The sequence below is a fragment of the Nannobrachium achirus genome (genome assembly GCF_963921795.1).
Source record: "Nannobrachium achirus genome assembly, chromosome: 10".
Classification (NCBI taxonomy): domain Eukaryota; kingdom Metazoa; phylum Chordata; class Actinopteri; order Myctophiformes; family Myctophidae; genus Nannobrachium; species Nannobrachium achirus.
In genome coordinates, this window is record NC_137819.1 from 30,393,544 (window position 1) to 30,415,207 (window position 21,664).

The 21,664-nt window shown below is 41.1% G+C and overlaps 1 protein-coding gene across 2 annotated transcripts; it reads left to right on the plus strand.

The window, feature by feature from the left end:
• Positions 1-11,074: 11,074 nt before the first annotated feature.
• cndp2 (carnosine dipeptidase 2) lies at positions 11,075-21,603 on the plus strand. Of its 2 annotated transcripts, none has more exons than XM_080734936.1 (12): positions 11,075-11,130; positions 12,133-12,231; positions 12,565-12,708; positions 13,242-13,404; positions 16,218-16,306; positions 17,631-17,831; positions 17,949-18,033; positions 18,183-18,343; positions 18,475-18,639; positions 19,088-19,229; positions 19,592-19,739; positions 21,388-21,603. In XM_080734936.1, exons 2-12 carry the CDS (start codon positions 12,172-12,174, stop codon positions 21,452-21,454), a joined length of 1,425 nt encoding a protein of 474 aa, XP_080591062.1. In that variant the 5' UTR covers positions 11,075-11,130; positions 12,133-12,171; the 3' UTR covers positions 21,455-21,603. The 2 variants fall into 2 exon arrangements, with proteins under 2 accessions (XP_080591062.1, XP_080591063.1); XM_080734937.1 differs by having other exon boundaries at positions 11,105-11,126.
• The last annotated feature ends 61 nt before the right edge of the window (positions 21,604-21,664 follow it).

Below are 21,664 nucleotides of genomic sequence, written 5' to 3' on the forward strand. Positions count from 1 at the left end.
GGATGGTCACCCAAATGCATTTGGGTCACCATCCGGAATCAATGGAGGTAAATTAATCGTAATCAAATTATTGTCTTTTAGGAATGCGACGAAAAACAAAAAATATTATTGAACTCAAGTCTCTATGGCATGACGCCGCATGAGTAATCAATAGAGGGGGGGAAAAAGTCATTTTGGGCGTGAACTACTCCTTTAATGTGTTTTAACTAGGCCTAGGCCTACATATTCATACCTTTTTTTAATTGTGGTTGTACATTTGGACGTCCCTGGTTGACTGATTCATACACTAATAACAGACACAAATTTGGTAACCGGAGGAGTGTATACTTGAGAAGTCATGTTTTTATGTGAAAAGAAATAGAAAATAATAACTGTATGCTGGTAAAGTATACATGATTTAAATTTGGTTGAACTATTTCAATAAAATCTGTGGATATGGCATAATCAATAGAGAAAGGCAAAAAAAAAAAAAAAAGGGGGGGAAAAAACATTTAGGGGAAAAAGCAAATTTCACACTGAGTTGCCTAGAATTCTCAGGTGCTTATTGTTCCTGCAGCTGTGTAGCATATCCATACACATCAGGCAAACTTTGCTATAGTCTCAGATTCAGAATAATAAAAATGAATGTGCTTTATTAACACAGTTTCAAAGAATTCAAACTCCACCCTTTCTTTGAAACTTTCACATCTCTGCAGCAGGTGGTATACGTCAGCAAACAGATTGGTTGATTCACAGGTGTACTGAATCAAGCCAAGCTGTATATAGCTGTCTAGAAAACCTATCCACCAGATAGATCCTCTTCAGCTTGGAGCGATGTCTCAGAGTCAAGGTCCCATGGCTAGGTGGAGGCTCAGTGCAGTCTTGATACTGGCATTTGCTACAGTACCATCATGTCATCAGTCACTGCAATTCACTGAGGATAAAGGTATGACTGGAAAATGGGTTGAGCTGCATGAACCCTTATCGTCTGCTATAGAAAGGAGGCAGGAGTTGGGTAAGTGCATGGGCCTTATTTATAAAGTTTAGAATAGGCTATGTAGCCTTAGATCAGTGGTTGTCAAACAAAAATGTTAAGGTCTCCCCTTAACTTTGACCGTGTACAAATGGAACCGAATGCATTTGGTTTCATTTGTACACTGTCAAAGTTACAGGCTTGAAAGGGTAAATTTAGATCCCCATAAAGGAAATCCACTTTGAGAACCACTGCCTTAGATGACTGAATTCAATTGTATGTATAGCTTAAAGTTTGTTTATTTTTTCACTTCTGACTTAAACTGCTTGCCACACTGCAGATGACTATGATGAAGATCATGATTATAGCAACGGCATTGCCCAAGTTGGTGAAGTCATCACACACAAGAATACTTTCCAGGGCCTTGGAGGGAATCCACGCACGCATCATGTGAAGCAAATGAAGCAGAAGTGTCCCTTCACCACCATTCCCGCTCCACTAGAAACAGCCACAGACGCTGAGTCATTTTCAAATTTGGCAGTCTCTTTGCCAGTGCCACCTACACCTCCTGTGTCCTCTACAGGGGGCAAAAGTGAGTTCTGTTAATTGGCCCAGTGTCATACATGCAGACAAATGCAGGGAGCAGTGCTAGGTTAATTGTCTTAAGGTGGTAGGGTATTCCTTCTAGTCATATCAGTAAAGTTATGGGTTGATGGTGTTAAATGATTTAATGTTATAACTTCATTTCAGATTGTGCTGTCCGTGCGGACCAGCGGCTAGTATGCAGCTCTGACTCTCCCACAGACTGTGACGCTAAGGGCTGCTGTTTTAATTCTGCTTCCTCTACCTGCTACTATCCAATGGATGGTGAGAGACTATCTGGGCTATTAACATGTGTGAAATTAAACTACTTTCAACCTTCTGTTGAAACCCTTTGTGCATTGGTTTTATAGGTGAAAATGCATTAATGGTGTTTTTGCTTTTACCCCCAGAGTGCACTAAAGATCAACACTTCGTCTTTGCCATTCACCGTGACTCTTCTACACGCAACAGCGTGGATCCCAGAAAGCTTGTTATTCCAGCAGACCGAAGCTGTAAACCAGTCATTGCTAATTCAATGTTTGCCATCTTCAAGTTCTCAATCCATGAGTGTGGAACTCATTTCTATGTAAGTTTTAAATGTCTTATGAAATGTTGCACCATGGAACAATTGAACTGCTGTTATGGATTTGAATGCCACCTTCTCAACCAATCTCTCTCCAATACAGCAAGTTGGTGGGACAAACATTTATCTGGCTGAAGTGCAATCTGTTGTCAGTACCCTGAGCTTCAAGTATGGTGTGATCACCAGAAGTAATCCTTTGAGGTGAGGTTTCTTTGAGGAGCTATGCACTTTGCTACAAAATGAGAGCATTGACCTAAACTTCAGTGAACTTTAAACTTAAAACACTGAATTGTCAGTGTTAATACTTTATGTTGCGTTGCAGATTTGCTATTGAGTGCCGCTATCCTGCAGGTGGCCCTGTTGGCCTAGTCAGCGTTGGATACATGGTCAAAACGCCCCTTTCAACATTCCCTTCACAGCTTGTCTCTGATGGCCTGTTTGCAATTCAACTGAGGATCGCTACAGGTTGGGTGTTCTGGATTGAACACTAGTCTTGGCAATGTTGACTGGATTTAGATTAGTTCCTTTAGTTAATGTCAATCTTTACAGAAATGGCACAAAACAACATTTCTGCCAACAGATGAAACGTTCACCAACTACGTAGAGGATGACCACCTACCTCTGAGACTACTCCTTGGCAGTCCAGTGTACCTGGAAGTGCGCTTGAGGTCTCCAAAACCAAAAGCGGTGCTGCTGGTTAACTACTGTCTTGCTTATCCTCGCTCTGCCTCAAATGCTCTTGTGCTCATTTATGAAGGGTATGAGAAACTGACTTTGTACATTAACACTTTAACTGATCAATATGCACAAGCAAGCTAATATGCTTTTAAGAATCACCTGAAGTGCAAGTTTATCTTTATAGGTGTGCCAACCCTTTAGACCCAGCCGTGGCCATCCTTCGAGTCACTGACTCAACAAATCGCTTCACAAGACGCTTCATGGTTGATGCGTTTCAGTTCATGGATCTGAAAAATAACAAGTACCTCGACGAAGACGTGAGTAAAGGGGACTGTAGTGCTAGTGGAGCTACAGTTATTCTAGACATGACTGGCGACAACTTCAGTTGCCTTTATAATAAAAGGCACAGATCTTGCTAGATTATGTGGACTAGATGTCCAGTCTTATCATGGCAATTTACTATCACTTGGCAATGTATCAACAGGCTTACTTCAAGTTGTACATACGATTGTGTTGTGGACTTTTAGATTATTGGCTGTCTAACTATGTCTGACTACAGGCCTTTTTTTGGGGGGGGGGGGGGGTAGTAAACTTGAACTGGCTAGCTTGAGTAAATTTACATTAATTCCCCTGCAGATCTACTTCATGTGCTCCACAGAACTGTGCATGCCATTAGAAAAGCAATGTGAGGAGCGGTGCTTTGATGGAAGGGTAAGTGGAACATATATTTGAATTGGCAAAATGAACAATGTTGTCGTGTCTAATCCACTTTGACTTTCTCTCTTTAGCAACAGCTGCTGCCATGAGCTGAGGACCGTAGTGGATCAAGACCTGTTGCAGTATGGGAAAATAAATCATTTTAAAGAATTCTATGCCTTGGGATATTTATTTCCTATAAAATATGATCGTTTTAGAACCCTTACTGTACTATCACATGGCGTAACTCAGGAGAACTGTCTTTTACAATAAACTGCCAGAACTAAAGAGAATGTTGGAGAGTAGCTTTTGAGGACCCCATTTGTGACGTTCTCTGCACTACCACTGTTAACCTATGCAATACTATGTTGCAACATAAGTAAGGTTGATTTTGGCCCTATGTAGATTAGATGGGGGGGGGGGATGCATTAGGAGAAGGGATGCATTAGGAGAAGGGTGTTTTAAGTTGGAGCTGCAAGGGAATAAGAAAGTCGAAATGGGTTTATGGATGCGACAAGGGAGGCCTTGCAGGTAGTTGGAGTTGGGAAGCTGCAGATGTATCGAGTGACCCCTGATATGAATTGGCAGTAGGATTGAGCTCTGGAACACGCACTCCCAGCTACACTCGGCTATCTAAACATTGTGGTTGGTTGTACTTATGGATGATGTTGACTGATACACTGTAACAGACACAAATTTGGTAACCGGAAGAGTGGATACTTGAGACGTCAGCACCTAAATGTAAAAAGATGTGTAACGTATACATGATTTGAACTTTTGCTATACAATCAGTTCATATGGCTAAAACAAAAGGGAGAAATTGGCAAAAACATATCAGGAAAATGTTTCTGTAGCCCATTGTCTCAGACAAGATGTTTATTTTCTTTTTCTTTCTTTTTTTAAAGAGACACAACATGCAAATAATACATGACAATGAAAATACAAACTGCAATGAAATAACTTGAATGACACCACATACGAAAAAAAAAAAAAAACATCAACTTACACAAAATAAAAACAAACAAAAATATTACATGACACTAACACGACATAAAGATATTAAATAATTACTGAAATTAGCACATATACCATTAATACCCACAGAGTCCTATGCCACAAGGCCGAACAAGTGTCTGCAGAGAGTGCAATTACCCCACTTCCGATTCCTCCAAGTAAGAAAGATCATTGCCCCTTATATACTGAATAAAGTTCCCCCATATTTTCTCAAACAGCTCTTGTTTGTTTTTGAGAGTATGTGATTTTCTTTATAATGGAAGGCACAAAGACAGTTCCTTAAACCACTGAGCGATGCTGGGTTTCCCTGTCTTTTTCCATGAAAGGGCGATAACCCTTTTGGCTTGTAGGAATCCAAGATCCAGAAATGTTATCTTTGTTTTTTTATCCTATGGCCGATCGGGTAAAGGCCTAATAAGAAGAGTTTTGGATCTAGCTCAATGTTAATAAGTAGTATCCGTTGTAGCTCCTTTCTAACCTCCTCCCAAAACTCCTTTATTCTTGGACATGCCCACAAACAATGGAACAGAGTGCCTTTATCATCGTTACATCTGGTACAAGTGTCCGGGATATTAGAATTAAATGTGTTTATTTTTTCTGGTGTGATGTACACCCTCATCAACCAATTATATTGCAGCAGTTTTAAACGAGTATTACTAGTCTGTGCCTGAGCCTCCTCACAGGCTGTGTTAAACTCATCTATTGTTAGTTCCCCTTGTAAATCAGAGTTCCAGGCATTACATCTAGATTCAGATGTTTCAGGCGAGAAGTCCACCAGGAGAGTATAAAACCCAGATATGATGCCATTGCCCCTTTCAAAGGGATTCCTGATGAGAGCTCTTTCTATTATTGACAGAAGAGGAATCGTCAGAGATTGTGCTTGTTTAACCTTTATAAAGTCCCTGAGTTGGAAAGATTTAAACAGGTGTGTTCTAGGAATATTACATTTAGCCATAAGTTCTTCAAATGAAAGCAGAGTCTTATTTTTGCCAAAAACATCTTGATTCCTTTTCCAGCCCAAAGCTTAAAACCTCCATCCGCCCTACCCGGGACAAATGCCTCCCCCAAATCGGGCTGAAGCGAGAAATGGGGATGGTATCGCACAAATATTTCCGAACATCTTGCCAGACCTTGATCATGTTTTTAACAATAGGATTGGTTGTAGCTTTTTAAGTTTACTTAATGAGTTAGAGTAAAGATAATTGGGCATCGGGATCTTTAAGGAACCTGATTCAATGTTTCTCCAACTAGGAGACCCCTCCTCTGTATAGTAGAACATTATAGTTCTCAGCTGTGCTGCCCAATAGTACCACAGCATATTGGGGCATTTTAGACCTCCCCCATCATAGGGCAAATGTAGGGAAAGCCGGAGTCTGGGGCGACGATTATTCCAAATAAAATTTCGAAAGAACTTTTCCATTTTAGGGAAGAAACCGACAGGAGGAGGCAGGGGGATATTTTGAAATAGGTACAGCAGCTTAGGGAGTGTATTCATTTTGAGTATATTAATTCTACCAATTAGTGAGATTGAGAGGTCTGACCACCTACTAATTGCTTCAGAAATTGATACAGTAATTGGGTTGTAATTATGGCTTACAATATCCTCTAGTTTAGGGACAATTTGAATACCCAAGTAAGTAAATTGCTCCACCGTTTTGAAATGATGTGTATAGATTGGAGGGTTATCCCTTTCTTCCTGGTTAAGCAACATTATGGATGATTTGGAGTTATTAACTTTGTAACCAGATATCACTCCAATTTTCTTGATCAACTCCAGTAGAGCTGGTAACGAATGTTCCAGATTTTTTAGAAAGAGAATCACGTCATCAGCGTAAAGAGCGATTCTATGGTCAAGCCCCCCTATATCAATACCTTTAATAACATCACTCCCCCTCACAGCTATAGCAAAGGGTTCTATTTCGATTAAAAATAAAAGAGGGGACAGCGGGCAAACCTGTCTACAACCCCTACCTATACGTATCTGTTTTGATACGATATTGTTAATAATAACTTCTGCGTAAGGTTTTTATGCAGAATTCTGACAAAGCCAGGGGCCTTTCACAGCACATCTCTGCAGCAGGTGATTTACATCGGTGGCAAACAAATTGACTCACAGGTGTAATGAATCAAGCCAACTCTATATAACTGTCTAGAAAACCCATCCACCAGATAGTTCCTTCAGCTTGGAGTGATGTCTCAAGGTTCCATGGCTTGGTGGAGGCTTGGTGCGCTCTTGGTACTGGCATTTGCTACACCATGTCATCATTCACTGCAATTCACTTCTGAGTATAAAGGTGTGACTGGAGAATGGATAGAGCCGCATGAACCCTTATCTTCCGCTATAGACCGGAGGCAGGAGTTGGGTAAGTAGGCCTTATTTATAAAGTTTAGTATAGGCTATGTTGCCTTAGATCAGTATTGTCAAAAAGTATTGAAGGTCTCCCCTTAACTTTGACAGTGTACAAATGGAATCAAACTGACCCTTTTAGGGTCCATTTGTACACCGTCAGTTACAGGCTTGTAGGGTCATTTTAGATCAAGGAGTCCCTGAAATCCACTTGACAATGAATTGTATATAGCTTCATGTTTAGTTGCAAAACCTTTTTTTCTCTTCAATTTCACTTCTAACCATAGACTGTATAAAATAGCTTTTGACTTAAACTGCTTGCCACACTGCAGGTGACTATGATGAAGATCACGATTATAGCAACGGCATTGCCCAAGTTGGTGAAGTAATCACACGCAAGAATACTTTCCAGGGCCATGGAGGGAATCCACACACGCATCATGTGAAGCAAATGAAGCAGCAGATTCCCTTCACTCCCACTTTGCCAGTGCCACCTACACCCCCTGTGTCCTCTACAGGGGGCAAAAGTGAGTTCTGTTAATTGGCCCAGCATCATACATGCAGACAAATGCAGGGAGCAGTGCTAGGTTATTTGTCTTAAGATGGTAGTGTATTCCTTCTAGTCATATCAGTAAAGTTATGGGTTGATGGTGTTAAATGTTGTAATTAATTTCAGATTGTGCTGTCCCTGCTGGGAGAGCGGACCAGCGGCTAGTATGCAGCTCTGACTCCCCCTCACACTGTGAAGCTAAGGGCTGCTGTTTTAATTCTGCTTCCTCTACCTGCTACTATCCAATGGATGGTGAGACTATCTGGGCTATTAACATGTGTGAAATAGTTTCAACCTGTTGTTGAAACCCTTTGTGCATAGGTGAAAATGTTTGCGCTTGTGGACTTGAGCAGAACACCAAAAACAAGAATTAAAAGCTTGACATAATCAATACGGGCCTTGTATGCTGCAAAGTCCTGCAGCATAGTCTAGTTTGTGTTGCATTAATGGTGGTATTGCTTTTACCCCCAGAGTGCACTAAAGATCAACACTTTGTCTTTGCCATTCACCGTGACTCTTCTACACGCAACAGCGTGGATCCCAGAAAGCTTGTTATTCCAGCAGACCGAAGCTGTAAACCAGTCATTGCTAATTCAATGTTTGCCATCTTCAAGTTCTCAATCCATGAGTGTGGAACTCATTTCTATGTAAGTTTTAAATGTCTGCACCATGGAACAATTCAACTGCTGTTTGAATGCCACCTTCTCAACCAATCTCTCTCCGATACAGCAAGTTGGTGGGACAAACATTTATCTGGCTGAAGTGCAATCTGTTGTCAGTACCCTGAGCCTCAAGTATGGTGTGATCACCAGAAGTAATCCTTTGAGGTGAGGGTGCACTTTGCTACAAGATGAGCATTACTTCAGTGAACTTTAAACTTAAACACTGAATTGTCTGTTAATACTTTATGTTGCGTTGCAGATTTGCTATTGAGTGCCGCTATCCTGCAGGTGGCCCTGTTGGCCTAGTCAGCGTTGGATACATGGTCAAAACGCCCCTTTCAACATTCCCTTCACAGCTTGTCTCTGATGGCCTGTTTGCAATTCAACTGAGGATCGCTACAGGTTGGGTGTTCTGGATTGAACACTAGTCTTGGCAATGTTGACTGGATTTAGATTAGTTCCTTTAGTTAATGTCAATCTTTACAGAAATGGCACAAAACAACATTTCTGCCAACAGATGAAACTTTCACCAACTACGTAGAGGATGACCACCTACCTCTGAGACTACTCCTTGGCAGTCCAGTGTACCTGGAAGTGCGCTTGAGGTCTCCAAAACCAAAAGCGGTGCTGCTGGTTAACTACTGTCTTGCTTATCCTCGCTCTGCCTCAAATGCTCTTGTGCTCATTTATGAAGGGTATGAGAAACTGACTTTGCACATTAACACTTAAACTGATCAATATGCACAAGCAAGCTAATATGCTTTTAATTAAAGAATCACCTGAAGTACAAGTTTATCTTTATAGGTGTGCCAACCCTTTAGACCCAGCCGTGGCCATCCTTCGAGTCACTGATTCAACAAATCGCTTCACAAGACGCTTTATGGTTGATGCGTTTCAGTTCATGAATCTGAAAACCAACAAGTACCTCGACGAAGACGTGAGTCTCTTCTGAGTAAAGGGGACTGTAGTGCTAGTGGAGCTACAGTTATTCTAGACATGACATGGCGACAGCTTCAGTTGCCTTTATAATAAAAGGCACAGAACTTGCTAGATTATGTGGACTAGATGTCCAGTCTTATCATGGCAATTTACTATCACTTGCAATGTATCAACAGGCTTACTTCAAGTTGTACATAAGATTGTGTTGTGGACATTTAGATTCTTGGCTGTATTATGTCTGACTACAGGCCTTTTTTTGGGGGGTAGTAAACTTGAACTGGCTAGCTTGAGTAAATTTACATTAATTCCCCTGCAGATCTACTTCATGTGCTCCACAGAACTGTGCATGCCATTAGAAAAGCAATGTGAGGAGCGGTGCTTTGATGGAAGGGTAAGTGGAACATATATTTGAATTGGCAAAATGAACAATGTTGTCGTGTCTAATCCACTTTGACTTTCTCTCTTTAGCAACAGCTGCCGCCATGAGCTGAGGACCGTAGTGGATTAAGACCTGTTGCAGTATGGGAAAATAAACCATTTTAAAGAATTCTATGCCTTGGGCTATTTATTTCCTATGATTGTTTTAGAACCCTTAACTGTACTATCACATGGTGTAATATCACATGGTGTAAGTTAACTCAGGAGAATTGATATTCTTCTTAGTATGCCTTGGTCTCTTACTATAAACACCTGCCCTCACAGAATTGTCATGCTTGGCCCTGACTGCATCCCTTTAACCCTTTATCACTGTCAAGCAAATTAGGATTTTTAATCTTTAATATCGCATGAAGAGAATGTTGGAGAGTTGCTTTTGAGGAGCCCATTTTTGAAGTTCTCTGCACTACCATGGTTTATTAAACCATCTAGATCTGGAACTTGCACTCTCCCAGCAACACCCGGGCTTAAAACATACCTTTTTATTTGTGCTGGCCTTTTTTTCTTTTTTCTTAACTTGGCCTATTCGTCGACATGTCCCATAAATTAAAAAGCTAAATTAAAGCTGATAACTTCCTCATCCAACAACCAACCATTTGTTCCCCCATGCATTCAAGCTTTTGTTATTGGGCTACTTTATTGGGCCTTAATGAACTTATTTTACCTGACTCTTGGTGTCTTGTAGACCTACAGTAGGAGGTGCCACTCAGTTTTCAAGATTTATTTGGGGCTTTTTGCATTGATTGATAGTACAGTAGGTAGACAGGAAACCTGGGGAGAGATGGAGTGTCCTATTATAACAAGAGTGACATGCAGCAAAGGCTGTCGGGACCGGGACTCAAACCCACGACGTGCTGTCAGCATCAGAGCTTGTATGCGCCTGGACCGCTAGAGTATCAGGCACCCGCTAGCTTAGTATAGTGGTCTCAATCAATGGGGTTACATTTATTGTATTCAAATTGTCTTGTAACAAAAAATATAGGCTATAGCCTATTTAGGCCTTAGGCTGCCTATATATATTATTGAACACAAGTCTCCATGGCATGACTAATCAATAGAAAAAAAGTCATTTTGGGGGTGAACCATAGAGCAAGGGTCTTCAACAGGGGGTCCGGGACCCATAGGGAGTCCTTAGAATTACTATAGGGGGTCCTCCAAATCTGATCTGTGTGATCCCTTTTATATTAATGATAATCACTTGAACCCTAGTGCCATATTCTGAGAACATTAGCCAAAAATAGCAGATCTACAAGCTCACAACGCCTCCCAGGCTATTTTCGGCAAAAGGTTTTGGTGTAGCCTAGAGGGGAAAAAGAGCAGACTAAGTACAGAGTGAAAGGTCAAGTAAGTTTATTATATGTATTGACGGTTCAGGTGGTTAAATATCTGAAAACACAAATTGACATGAATCCAAAATAAACAATGAAACTATATGGAATCTCTGAACAGGTTGTGGGGGTACCTGCTTCATCTCTCTCTCAATGGGGTCCTTAGCCTGAAAAGGTTAAGCATAGCCTTCTTATATCTGAGGTTATGACCCCTGCTCTGGTGTGAACCATAGAGGGTGTGAACTCATAGGGTGCCGGTGAACTACTCCTTTAAGTCATGCGTCGTGCAAAACAGGAAGCGGCGGCGACCGGAACAGTGTGTCGGTGTCACATGTATATCAGCTGTGTGGAAACAACGAAGTGAGTGAGTTTGCAGTACTGTTGTTAATGTAACTTATGTATATTTGATTGTACTGTATGTATGTTAACTTGGCATAGCATAGCATGCTTCTTCAGTGATATGACACCTGTCTTGGTCGCTATATCATCTAACTATATACAGTTAGGAAATTGGTCTGTTTTCCTTTCTGCCACAGCCCCCCAGGCACGACTAAAAAACAGAACACGTACACCCATTATGCTTTTATAACAGCTAAAACAAGATTTAAATGCCGTTTTCAAATGTTATATGTTATTGTGGATAACTACTTATTTTCTGCAGTGTAGTGGTTTGTGATAGAGATGTGCATGCTCTCGGAAGGTCAGGTTTAGGTTTAGCCTATTTCAGTTTCTAAAGGATTTTTGTTATTTTATAAACTTATTCTGTAATCATTAGTTTGTTTTTCAAAACATAGACCTGAACAGAGAGTTGGCTGAATCTCGAGAGTTCGTTAAATATTATATAAGTATAAGTTTTGTCATTTTGTGGCAGACTGTTAGTACTGCAGGAGCACAAGATACATGGATAAACGATACCTAACTATTATGGTCTAGCTACAGGGCTGCTGTCAAGTCATACCAAAATGAGCATTTGACTTTTGGTAGGGGAAAACAAGGCCGTGCAACTTCGTGCAGGGCATATAATTGACATAACATAGGCCTACAGTAGGACTAGCCCTGAATACAGGACGTCCTGTATTCAGGGCTAACAGTAGGACTAATGTCTGGCATTCATCACAATGACAATCTTGGTGAAATTGTGCAGTAAGTCTGCCATTAGTAAAAATGACACATAGACAAGCCAATTAAGGCCACTGACTTACTATCTGTAGGACTCTGATCGGTTACTTTGGCCACTGGAATGCATGATAAAGGAAGCTGGAAATACTGTCGTCAGCACATTTGAAGGAGGTGTGGTCTTTGTCCTCACATAAAGAGAGATTGGAGAGTCAGGCAAAGTCTCTCACACACTGTAACTGTCACCCAGGTCACACCTGTCTCCCCACAGCCGCTGTCACTAGCAAAGATGGCTGATCTACCAGCACTTTTCAAATATGTGGATGAACATCAGGAGCTGTACATTGAGGTAAGAACATTCTATTGTAATATTGTGAGTGATTAATTTCATTTGACATTATAAACCGAGGTAGACTCTGTATAATTGATTGCTAAATAAAATGGAGAAATCTTCAGTCTCAGTCCTCTCTGTCCTCAGTGTTTGAGAGCTATATGACAGCATTAACAATTTTCAACCTGGCATATCTATTTTGGGTCCTTTTGGCCACACTTTTTTCAAAAATCTGTCCTGCTATTTGTGAGATTGTAGATCGACTATTTTGTCATACCACAAATTATTTAGGGTTGTGATAAAAATTAATTGTGACTTTCATATATTTGTTTTTTTGTTTCCCTTCCCCAGCGTCTAGCCCAATGGGTGGGAGTTCAGAGTGTGTCAGCATGGCCTGAGAAGCGTGGGGAGATCAAGAAGATGATGGAGATGGCAGCCAAAGACGTTGAGAAGCTGGGGGGTACGGTGGAGCTGGTGGACATTGGCAAACAGAAGGTATATTATAAACTTTATTAAACAAGACTATAGCATTGTGTCAAATATAGCAGAACAAGTTTCCTGAGAAACGTAACCTTTCCTCATCCAACAATCAATCCCTTGTCCTCATCATTGTTGTGACCGTAGGTCGCAGATTAGTATGTGAACAGTCACAGCTAGTCCGTCCGTCCGTATGTACGGTATGTATCTCTGTCTATAACGCCTGATACTGTGGTTCTATGGGTTTGTCGCCCCATATACAGTATATGGGTACCAGGTCTCCATATATGGGTAACTGGTCCGATATACATCACTGGCCAGATGAAAAGAATTGGCGCGACCTCGCCCGCATGTCGTCCTGAGGTCGTCCTTGTTGAGGAGGATTCAAGCTTGTTGTTATTATGCTATTTTATTTACTTTACTTATTTAAGATGGCATGATTCTTCTCATACTTCCTCACATGTTACTTTACTTTGTAACTACTTTGTACAATACCATACTGATTTTATTATTGTTATTAATTATTAAATATGTTGTTATTATTCATACAGCTTCCTTCTGGAGAGGAGATTCCCTTGCCCCCTATCATCCTAGGGCATTTGGGCTCAGACCCGGGCAAGAAGACTGTGTGCATCTATGGTCACCTTGATGTCCAGCCAGCTAGTATTGATGATGGCTGGGATACAGAGCCTTTTACTCTGGTGGAGAAAGATGGTGAGTCCAGACCTGGTTAATTATTTCCCTCAGCTCTGTCTTCTGTGTTGCCTTGTGTCCTACTCAGGGGCGTCACACCAAATTCTGGGCCCTGGGTACAAGGATTCACTGCGCGCCCCCCATGAATGTTAACTATTGAAAAATAGCAGATATACAAGCTCACAGCGCGGCACCGAGTGCCGCGCTGCGAGCTTGTATATCTGCTATTTTTGAAAAATCGTGAAAATGTGTGCAAGAAACCTATGTCAAGGACCCCCAAGATGATATGTATTTGGCCACGGACCCCGATCTCAAAATATTTAGTTCCAGGGACCCCCAGAAGCAAAATTTGAGTTAGAAATGTTCGCTTTGAAAAATACATATATTCAAAGATTTTCACACATTTTCACAACTTTTCAAAAATAGCAGATCTACAAGCTTGCAGCGCGGCACTCGGTGCCGCGCTGTGAGCTTGTATATCTGCTATTTTTCAATAGATAAAGTTATTAGGGCCCCTCCACCTTGGGCCCCAGTAACTCAGTCCCACTTTCCTACCCCTTGTGACGCCCCTGGTCCTACTATCAACTCTCCACCCCAGTTCCAGTTCAGAGTGCTGTCAGACCTGTCACACCTGAATGGTAAACTCTACTTAGATCAACAGAACTTCCAGACACGTTTGTTATTTGTAACATGTAACTTGTTTAAAGGGATAGTTCACGCAAAAAAATTACTTTTTTTTTATTGATTACTCTCCCCATGGATACTTTTTAGTTTTTGTCGCATTCCTAAGCCAATAATTTGATGACCAGCAGTGGTTTCCTATGGAGACACAAAGGGTCTCCTATTATTATTGGCATAGGAATGCGCTGAAGAAAAAAGAAGAAAAAAAACATTTGGGGGGTGAACTGTCATTTTAAGCTTCATTTAACATTTATCAAATACCCCAGTCAAGATCATATCTTAGTTGATTACGTATTTCCAAAGTCCACTTCAGCTACCTTGTGTTCCTGTAGGGCAGAAATATGTTCCTAATTACTTTTACTGTGATGTTCAGATCAAATGGCATTTAATTACCTTAGCTAATGACTTACAGGTCAACTGTCCCACAAGTTCAGTATTACATAATATCCCAAACATATCCGAAATGGCTGAGTGAAATGTACTTTCCATTGCATTGTATTGTATTTAACAAGCTATCCTGATTTAGTTTAGTGCTTAATTGCAAAATTGCTGGCTTCAGACTGTGTGTCAGCACACATTTCTTCCACTCATTTCCCTTTCTTTCTTTTTTTTTGTTGCCTCAAGGCATTTAATGTCTGGTGACAGTCAGCTGAGAGATAGTGTCATATCCTTTTTCTGTTGAGATCACTTTCTGTTGTTTCATGTTTGATGAGTTGGCATTCTGCCTCAGTGTTTCTTGTAAAGCACTTAAAGTTCTATATTCTAGAGCAGGGGGCTTCTACGTTTTCAGGCCAAGGACCCCTTCGCTGAGAGAGAGAGAAAGCAGGGACCCCCACTACGTATTGTATAAAATTGTGTTGCAGATTAAACATTTTCATAGATTTCTGAGACGGCTTAGACTTTTTTGACAGCAATATCATCAGTGTAGGTTGTTGGTTTAATGTGTATTTTTAGACATTGAACGACTTGAACTGTCAATACTTAGTCTGCTTTTCTTTTCACTCTACACCAAACCTCTTTGCCAAGAATAGCTGATCTACAAGCTCACAACGCCTCGTGCTGCGAGGCGGTGTGAGCTTGTAGATCGTCTATTCTTGGCTAATGTTCCACACAGAATAGGGATACTAGGGTTCAAGTGGTTAGTGTAAAAAAATAAAGTTCTTGTCACACAAAGATTTGGAGAACCCCCTGTATTAACTGAGTACCCCACTAGGGGTCCTGGACCCCCTGTTGAAGTACCCTGTTCTAGAGGAATGAAGGTTAGCCTCAGCAAGACAATACAGTACATGTGTGTGAATGAGAGGAACCCGAGTGGAACAGGGAGGTTACAAGGAGTAGAGGTAAAGAAGGTGGATGACTTTAAAGTACTTGGGGTCAACATTCCAGAGCAGTGGAGAGCAGGTTGGAACGGGTGAAGAAAAGTGTCAGTTGTGATGTGTGGGAGGAATGTATCAGCAAGAATGACAGCGAAGGTGTTCAAAACGGTGGTGAGACCAGCTATGTTGTATGGTTTAGAGACAGTCGCACTGAGGAAAATACAGGAAGCAGAGCTGGAGGTGGAGGAGACTAAAATGTCGAAGTTCTCTCTGGGAGTAAGGATGGATAGGATCAGGAACGAGTACATCAGACGGACAGTGCATGTTAGAAGTTTTGGAGATGAAGCCAGCGAGGCCAGACTGTGATGGTTTGGACATGTACTGTACAGTATGTACAGAGGAGGGATAGTGAGTATATCAGTAGAAGGATGTGGAGGTTGGAACTGCCAGGCAGGAGGCCTAGAGGAAGACCAAATAAGTGATTTATGGATGTAGTGAAAGAGGACATGAAATTAGTTGGTGTGAAAGAAGAGAAGGCAGAGCACAGGGTGAGATGGAGGCAGATGATTCGCTGTGGCGACCCCTGAAGGGAACAGCCGAAAAGAAAAGAGGATTCTAGAGTAACACAAATGCATTCTAGTTCTCCCCCTTTACTCTTATACTTAGACAAATGCATAACAACAATGAACCACAAATCAATCAATTAGAAATAGTTTTACAAGACAAGTGTCAAGCAACACGTTCTTTTTAAATTGTGACATATGTATAGAGTGACACTTGTCAACAGGCTTGTGTGACAATGACCCTTAATATACCTTTTCTTTAATCCCTCTGCAGGGAAGCTCTATGGCCGAGGTTCCACAGATGACAAGGGTCCAGTGCTGGCCTGGTTGAACTGTATTGAGGCGTACCAGAAGCTTCAGCAGGTAACGCTAACAAGAAGGTGCAAATGATGTTTGCATGTCCCAAGTTGGGACGGACTGACCTGTGAACTTACTTACATGGTCATATACATAAAGAAAACAATTGCTACAAAGTAATTAGTATACAGGTAAATAACTAAATAACACTATTAGCATTTGCGGTCAAGCAAACAATATATTGTTATCTAAATAATATACATAACATATGAACAAATAGCGTCTATCAGAAAATAGATGACAAGAACTGATACAAGGAAGCAATAATAGATGACTTGAAGAATTCACTGGTGCAACACACCCACAGTATAAACTTTGGAGCCCTATTACAGCAATAGGTCATCCATTGCATTGTGTTTGTTTGCTATGAAGATGGCAAGTGGAATGAATTTTGAGACATCTGCCATTTCACAGAAAGAGAGAGCTCAGTGCCAGATAGAACAGAACTAAACTAGATACTAATGTGGGTCTGTGTTCTGCAAAACATAGTTGAAGTTTTGTGGTCTGATGGTTTATTTTTCCTACAAATAAATCTTATTCACCCCTTTTGAAACTTGAACTTTATATTTTCCTCTCTGCATGTTTACCACCCATCAATGTGGTCAAAGGTCTTTGTGTAAAATATGTGCTTCTATGGTGTTTCTTATCATTTCTTATCATCACACCCAGCATTAATGTTTGAACTAATTTGCCAGCACTAACCAAAATAAACAAGCACATTAGTGATATTATAGACTAGTGACACATGCAGATCATGAATCCACTGATTTCAAAGCAATGGAGCACGAAACAATGGGTTCAGTTCTGATCTGGGTGAACATTTATTCTTTGTATTCTGTCTTACTGTCTTTATACTTTTGTCTCCAGTATGATTAAAGTGCCACTATGTAACTTTAAGGAATAAAATATAATGTTGTACAATATGTATAGTAGAGTATGTTAATAATACAATATTACTTATACAATTGGGGTGGTTGTATTTTGTTCCCCTGCTCCTCTATTGAGACATTCAGATCGTGTCAAAGGTCATGTCTCACCTAGACACAGGATCTGACACGAAGTGTAACTTTTATCTGATGGTCAAGATTAACTTTATCCCCTGAGTAAGCAGGCAGGCTCTATTAGCTCAAACTAAAAATATCAGCAATTGTGCAAGAAAATCCAGGATAGAAGGGGAAAGTTACGGTACGATATTGCATGTTTTGAGGCCTTTATTAATTTATTTATTTTGTTTGCGTTTTGAAAATACAACAGCATTTCACAAACTCTTAAAGGTTTTTTTCTTTTTCTTTGTCCCCCTCTTTTTTTTACTCTTTGCGTCATGGATCAGGAGCTTCCGATCAACGTCAAGTTCTGCTTTGAAGGGATGGAGGAGTCTGGATCGGAGGGCCTGGACGAACTGATTTTCTCTCGTAAAGATACCTTCTTAAAGGATGTGGACTACGTTTGCATCTCAGATAACTACTGGCTGGGCAAGACCAAACCCTGCATCACCTACGGCCTGAGAGGCATCTGCTATTTCTTCATCGAGGTATTGTTATAACTGTTGTGCTGTTTTGGTTTTAGTAGTGGCTTTGGGTTGAAGGAGTTGATTGAAAAGTGAGTTTTTTGGGGGGGGTAATGACTGCATTTGTTTCTTAAATCCTAGATGGCGTGCTGTGACAAGGATCTCCACTCTGGCGTATTTGGTGGCTCTGTTCATGAAGCCATGACTGACCTCATCGCACTCATGGGCAAGTCACGCCACTTCTCTGAAGCTTAATGCAGTGTCTCTGAGCTCAGTATCTATAGTGGTGATAGAATTGTACCCATTTGAATTCAAAATACTGCATGGCATCTCGACAGAGATTAAACTCTGTCTGTGTTTGTGATAACCAATCAGGCTCCTTGGTGGATAAAAAGGGAAGGATCTTGGTTCCAGGAATGTACGAAGATGTGGCCCCGGTTACAGACGAAGAGAAACAGCTGTATGAGAAGATCGACTTTGACTTGGAGGATTACTGCAAGGATCTCGGGGCTCAGAAGCTGCTTCATGACACCAAGGTACTGTATTTGGAGTTATTTTAGTTTTGGAGTTATTTCTTTATTTCAGTTCACAGAGAGCAAATATATTGCAATGTTGTAGGGATAATTAACAAAGAAATAATTATGTTTCTTGTCTACTTTGCTTGTAGGAGCAAATCTTAATGCACCGCTGGAGATATCCATCTCTCTCTCTCCATGGTATTGAGGGGGCTTTCTCCGAAGGTGGGGCCAAGACAGTTATCCCCCGCAAGGTCATTGGAAAGTTCTCCATTCGCCTGGTTCCAGATATGGACCCTGATGTTGTGGAGAAAAAGGTACATTTTATGGGGTAATAGCTGAATCGTTAGGGTGCATAGTACTGCATACCAAATGGCGCAAAATGCCTTATACCGCGTGTCCCGGTTTGATTTCCGGGCTGGCCGGACTGTTTACTGTGTGTCATTCCCCTCCTCTGTCTGGCTTTCATGTCTCTCTTCCGCTGTTACAATCAAAATAATCTGATTGGGGGGCGGGGACTTGGATGCTTTGTCAAGAAAAGAATAGGTTGTCTTCTTTATGCTTTTGGGGTGTTTTCATTGTGCTTTTGGGGTACTTGTAATGCATTTGTGGAAACCACATTTTACAAATAGAGCATCCGCAATTGTCGCATACAGGAGCACTTCTTAAGCTCTGTGTTTATTTCATCGTTAATCAATAACAAATATAGTATCACCTAACGGTACACTATCCAACCTATGATATCCCTTTTGTGGTCTTGTCCAGGTCATCGGCCATCTACAGAAGAAGTTTGCTGAATTGGAAAGTCCTAACAAGCTAAAGGTTTACATGGGCCACGGGGCCAAGGCATGGGTGTCTGACTTCAACCATCCCCACTACATGGCTGGTCGAAAGGCCATGAAGACAGGTAATATGGCATGAGAATTTAAATGTAGACCACCTAACTTTACCTTGTGATGTTTTGTCACAGACAGAAGTGTTAAAGAGAGAGGGCATGAATACAGTTATCTAGTTATTCTTTACGTTCTAAACCTTTTAACCTCATACACTTTATCCCCCAGGTTTCTATACTTAGTTGGCCCCTCCTTTTCCCCCCCTCTTCACCGAAAATAGCTATTTTATTATAATTATTTTCGCAGAGTGTTTGCCTATTATGATACAGCCAGAATAGGGACGCTGGGGTTTATCTGAGTTTTATTTCATTTTATTATTTGTTTGTTTTGGCCTTTATTTTGACTTGTATACCTCCTTTCTACTTCCTTAATGTAGTGTTTGGTGTGGAGCCTGACCTGACTCGTGAGGGCGGTAGCATTCCAGTTACTCTGACTTTCCAGGAGGCCACAGGACGAAATGTCATGTTGCTCCCTATGGGATCCTGTGATGATGGGGCTCACTCTCAGAATGAGAAGATTAACAGGTACAGTAGTACACAGAGAAAGTTGAGCGACCCGATAGCCGAGTGTTTAGGGCACATCATACCACATGGGCTCTGTCTGACTGACAGCGAGTCCCTGGTTCGATTCCTGGCCGGCCAGGCCATTTGATGCATGTCCCCAATGTACCCTACTCAATTTCAATTCAATTCAATGTTCAATTGCCAAAGCAGAAGTGTACACAATACGATCAATCAAGACAATGCAATCGAAACAAAATATTACTCTCTCTCTTTGTTTTCTATCTTGTCTTCGCTATATACTGTATCTATCAAATAAAGGCTCAGAAATGCCCACAAAAAGAACCCATAAATAAATACATTTTGATGATGATTGTCTCCACCAGCCGAAGGCTTGGGGGAGAGTATGTTTTCCCCTTCGTCCGTCCGTCCGTGCGTCCGTCCGTGCGTGTGTCCTCGCAGTTTGTGTGCACCAAATCTCAGTCGCCGTTGGCCCGGTCGCTGCCAAGATCAGCACACACATTCCCTGGATGCCAATCTAGAACCTCTGCCTTAAATTTTTCAAATAGGCCTTTTCTAGCGCCACCTAGTGGCCGATGTTCACAAAACACATTTCTGTGCACTACTCTTACAGATTTTGTCCAAAAATCCTACAAATCGGTAGGCAGTATCTCGACAGTCATGTGATCGACACGAATCTGTCTAATTTTGCATATTCCATCCTGACTGGCTAAGATTGGCTTCCAAAATGTGTAGGATTGAGCCGTTTTGAACAAAATGCCTCAAATCCCAAACGCAAAGTGCAATTATCATGAAATTGCGCACACACGTTCCCACTAGGTCGAGTAAGAAATGCCACTTCAAATTTTTGAAATCAGCCTCATGGTGGTGCTATAACAGGCCGATTTGTGGTTTTACCTATAACTCCACCGATCAATTTCAAACTTTGTAAGCGCACTCCCTAGAGGCTAAGGATAAACCTTTGCCCTGCATTTCTCACATCAGCCTTTTATAGCGCCACCTTTGGGTCGACTTATGTAAAACACATTTTTGAATATTACTCCTTGAGATTTTATCCAAAAATCACGCAAATCGGTACACAGTATCTCTATAGTCATGTGATCAAGTCCAATCCGTCTGATATTTCATATTCCATCCTGTTTGGCTAATATTGGCTTCCAAAGTTTGCAGGATTGCTCAGTTTTTGAACAAAATGCCTCAAATCATCAACGCAGCTTGCGATTACCGTGAAATTTGCCACACATATTCCCACTAGGTCAAGGAACAAATGCTACCTTTTTCACATTGGCCTGTTATAGCGCCACCAGCAGGTAGACTTTAGCAAAACACATTTTTGGAACACAATGCTTCAAATCATGCATGCAGCGTCCGATTGCCATGAAAGATCTAAGATGAAGAACATATGCTACCCTTTTTACATTGGCCTATTATACAGTAGCACCACCAGGATGCACGGCCTGGTGGAGACCTGTGCTCGGAAGAGCACTGCTTCTAGTTTAACCTGTTTCTATATGACACACTGCATATAGGAAACTAGAATGAAAGCAAAGGCTACTTGACAGAGATGCTTAAATTATGTGGTGCTCTTTTCTAGTGGTTAATGTATAATTTGTATGATATAATACCTTCCCTATTGTTTCTCTATTTTCAGAATCAACTACATTCAGGGTATCAAGCTGCTTGCTGCGTACTTCCATGAGGTATCTCAACTGGAGTGAATGGACCAGTCAGTCACAACACTATGAATATGAATTATGCTTCCCTCTACTCTTCGAACTCAAGGCCTGGTGATTTGATTTGTTGTGCACCATTGACTGTTTTATACACGTTGCTGCCTAAAAATAAAGCACAGTATTTTCCTTTGTTATTGTGAGTTTCCTGTCATTCTTTTTCATACAAACATTTTAAACTGTATGAAAACATAGTAT

Excerpts from the sequence above, each read along its gene's own strand:
- cndp2 (XM_080734936.1), top strand. The coding sequence starts at position 12,172 with ATGGCTGATCTACCAGCACTTTTCAAATATGTGGATGAACATCAGGAG. Across the intron at positions 12,232-12,564 it reads ATCAGGAGCTGTACATTGAG|CGTCTAGCCCAATGGGTGGG; the intron begins GTAAGAACATTC and ends TCCCTTCCCCAG. Across the intron at positions 18,344-18,474 it reads AGCTGCTTCATGACACCAAG|GAGCAAATCTTAATGCACCG; the intron begins GTACTGTATTTG and ends CTTTGCTTGTAG.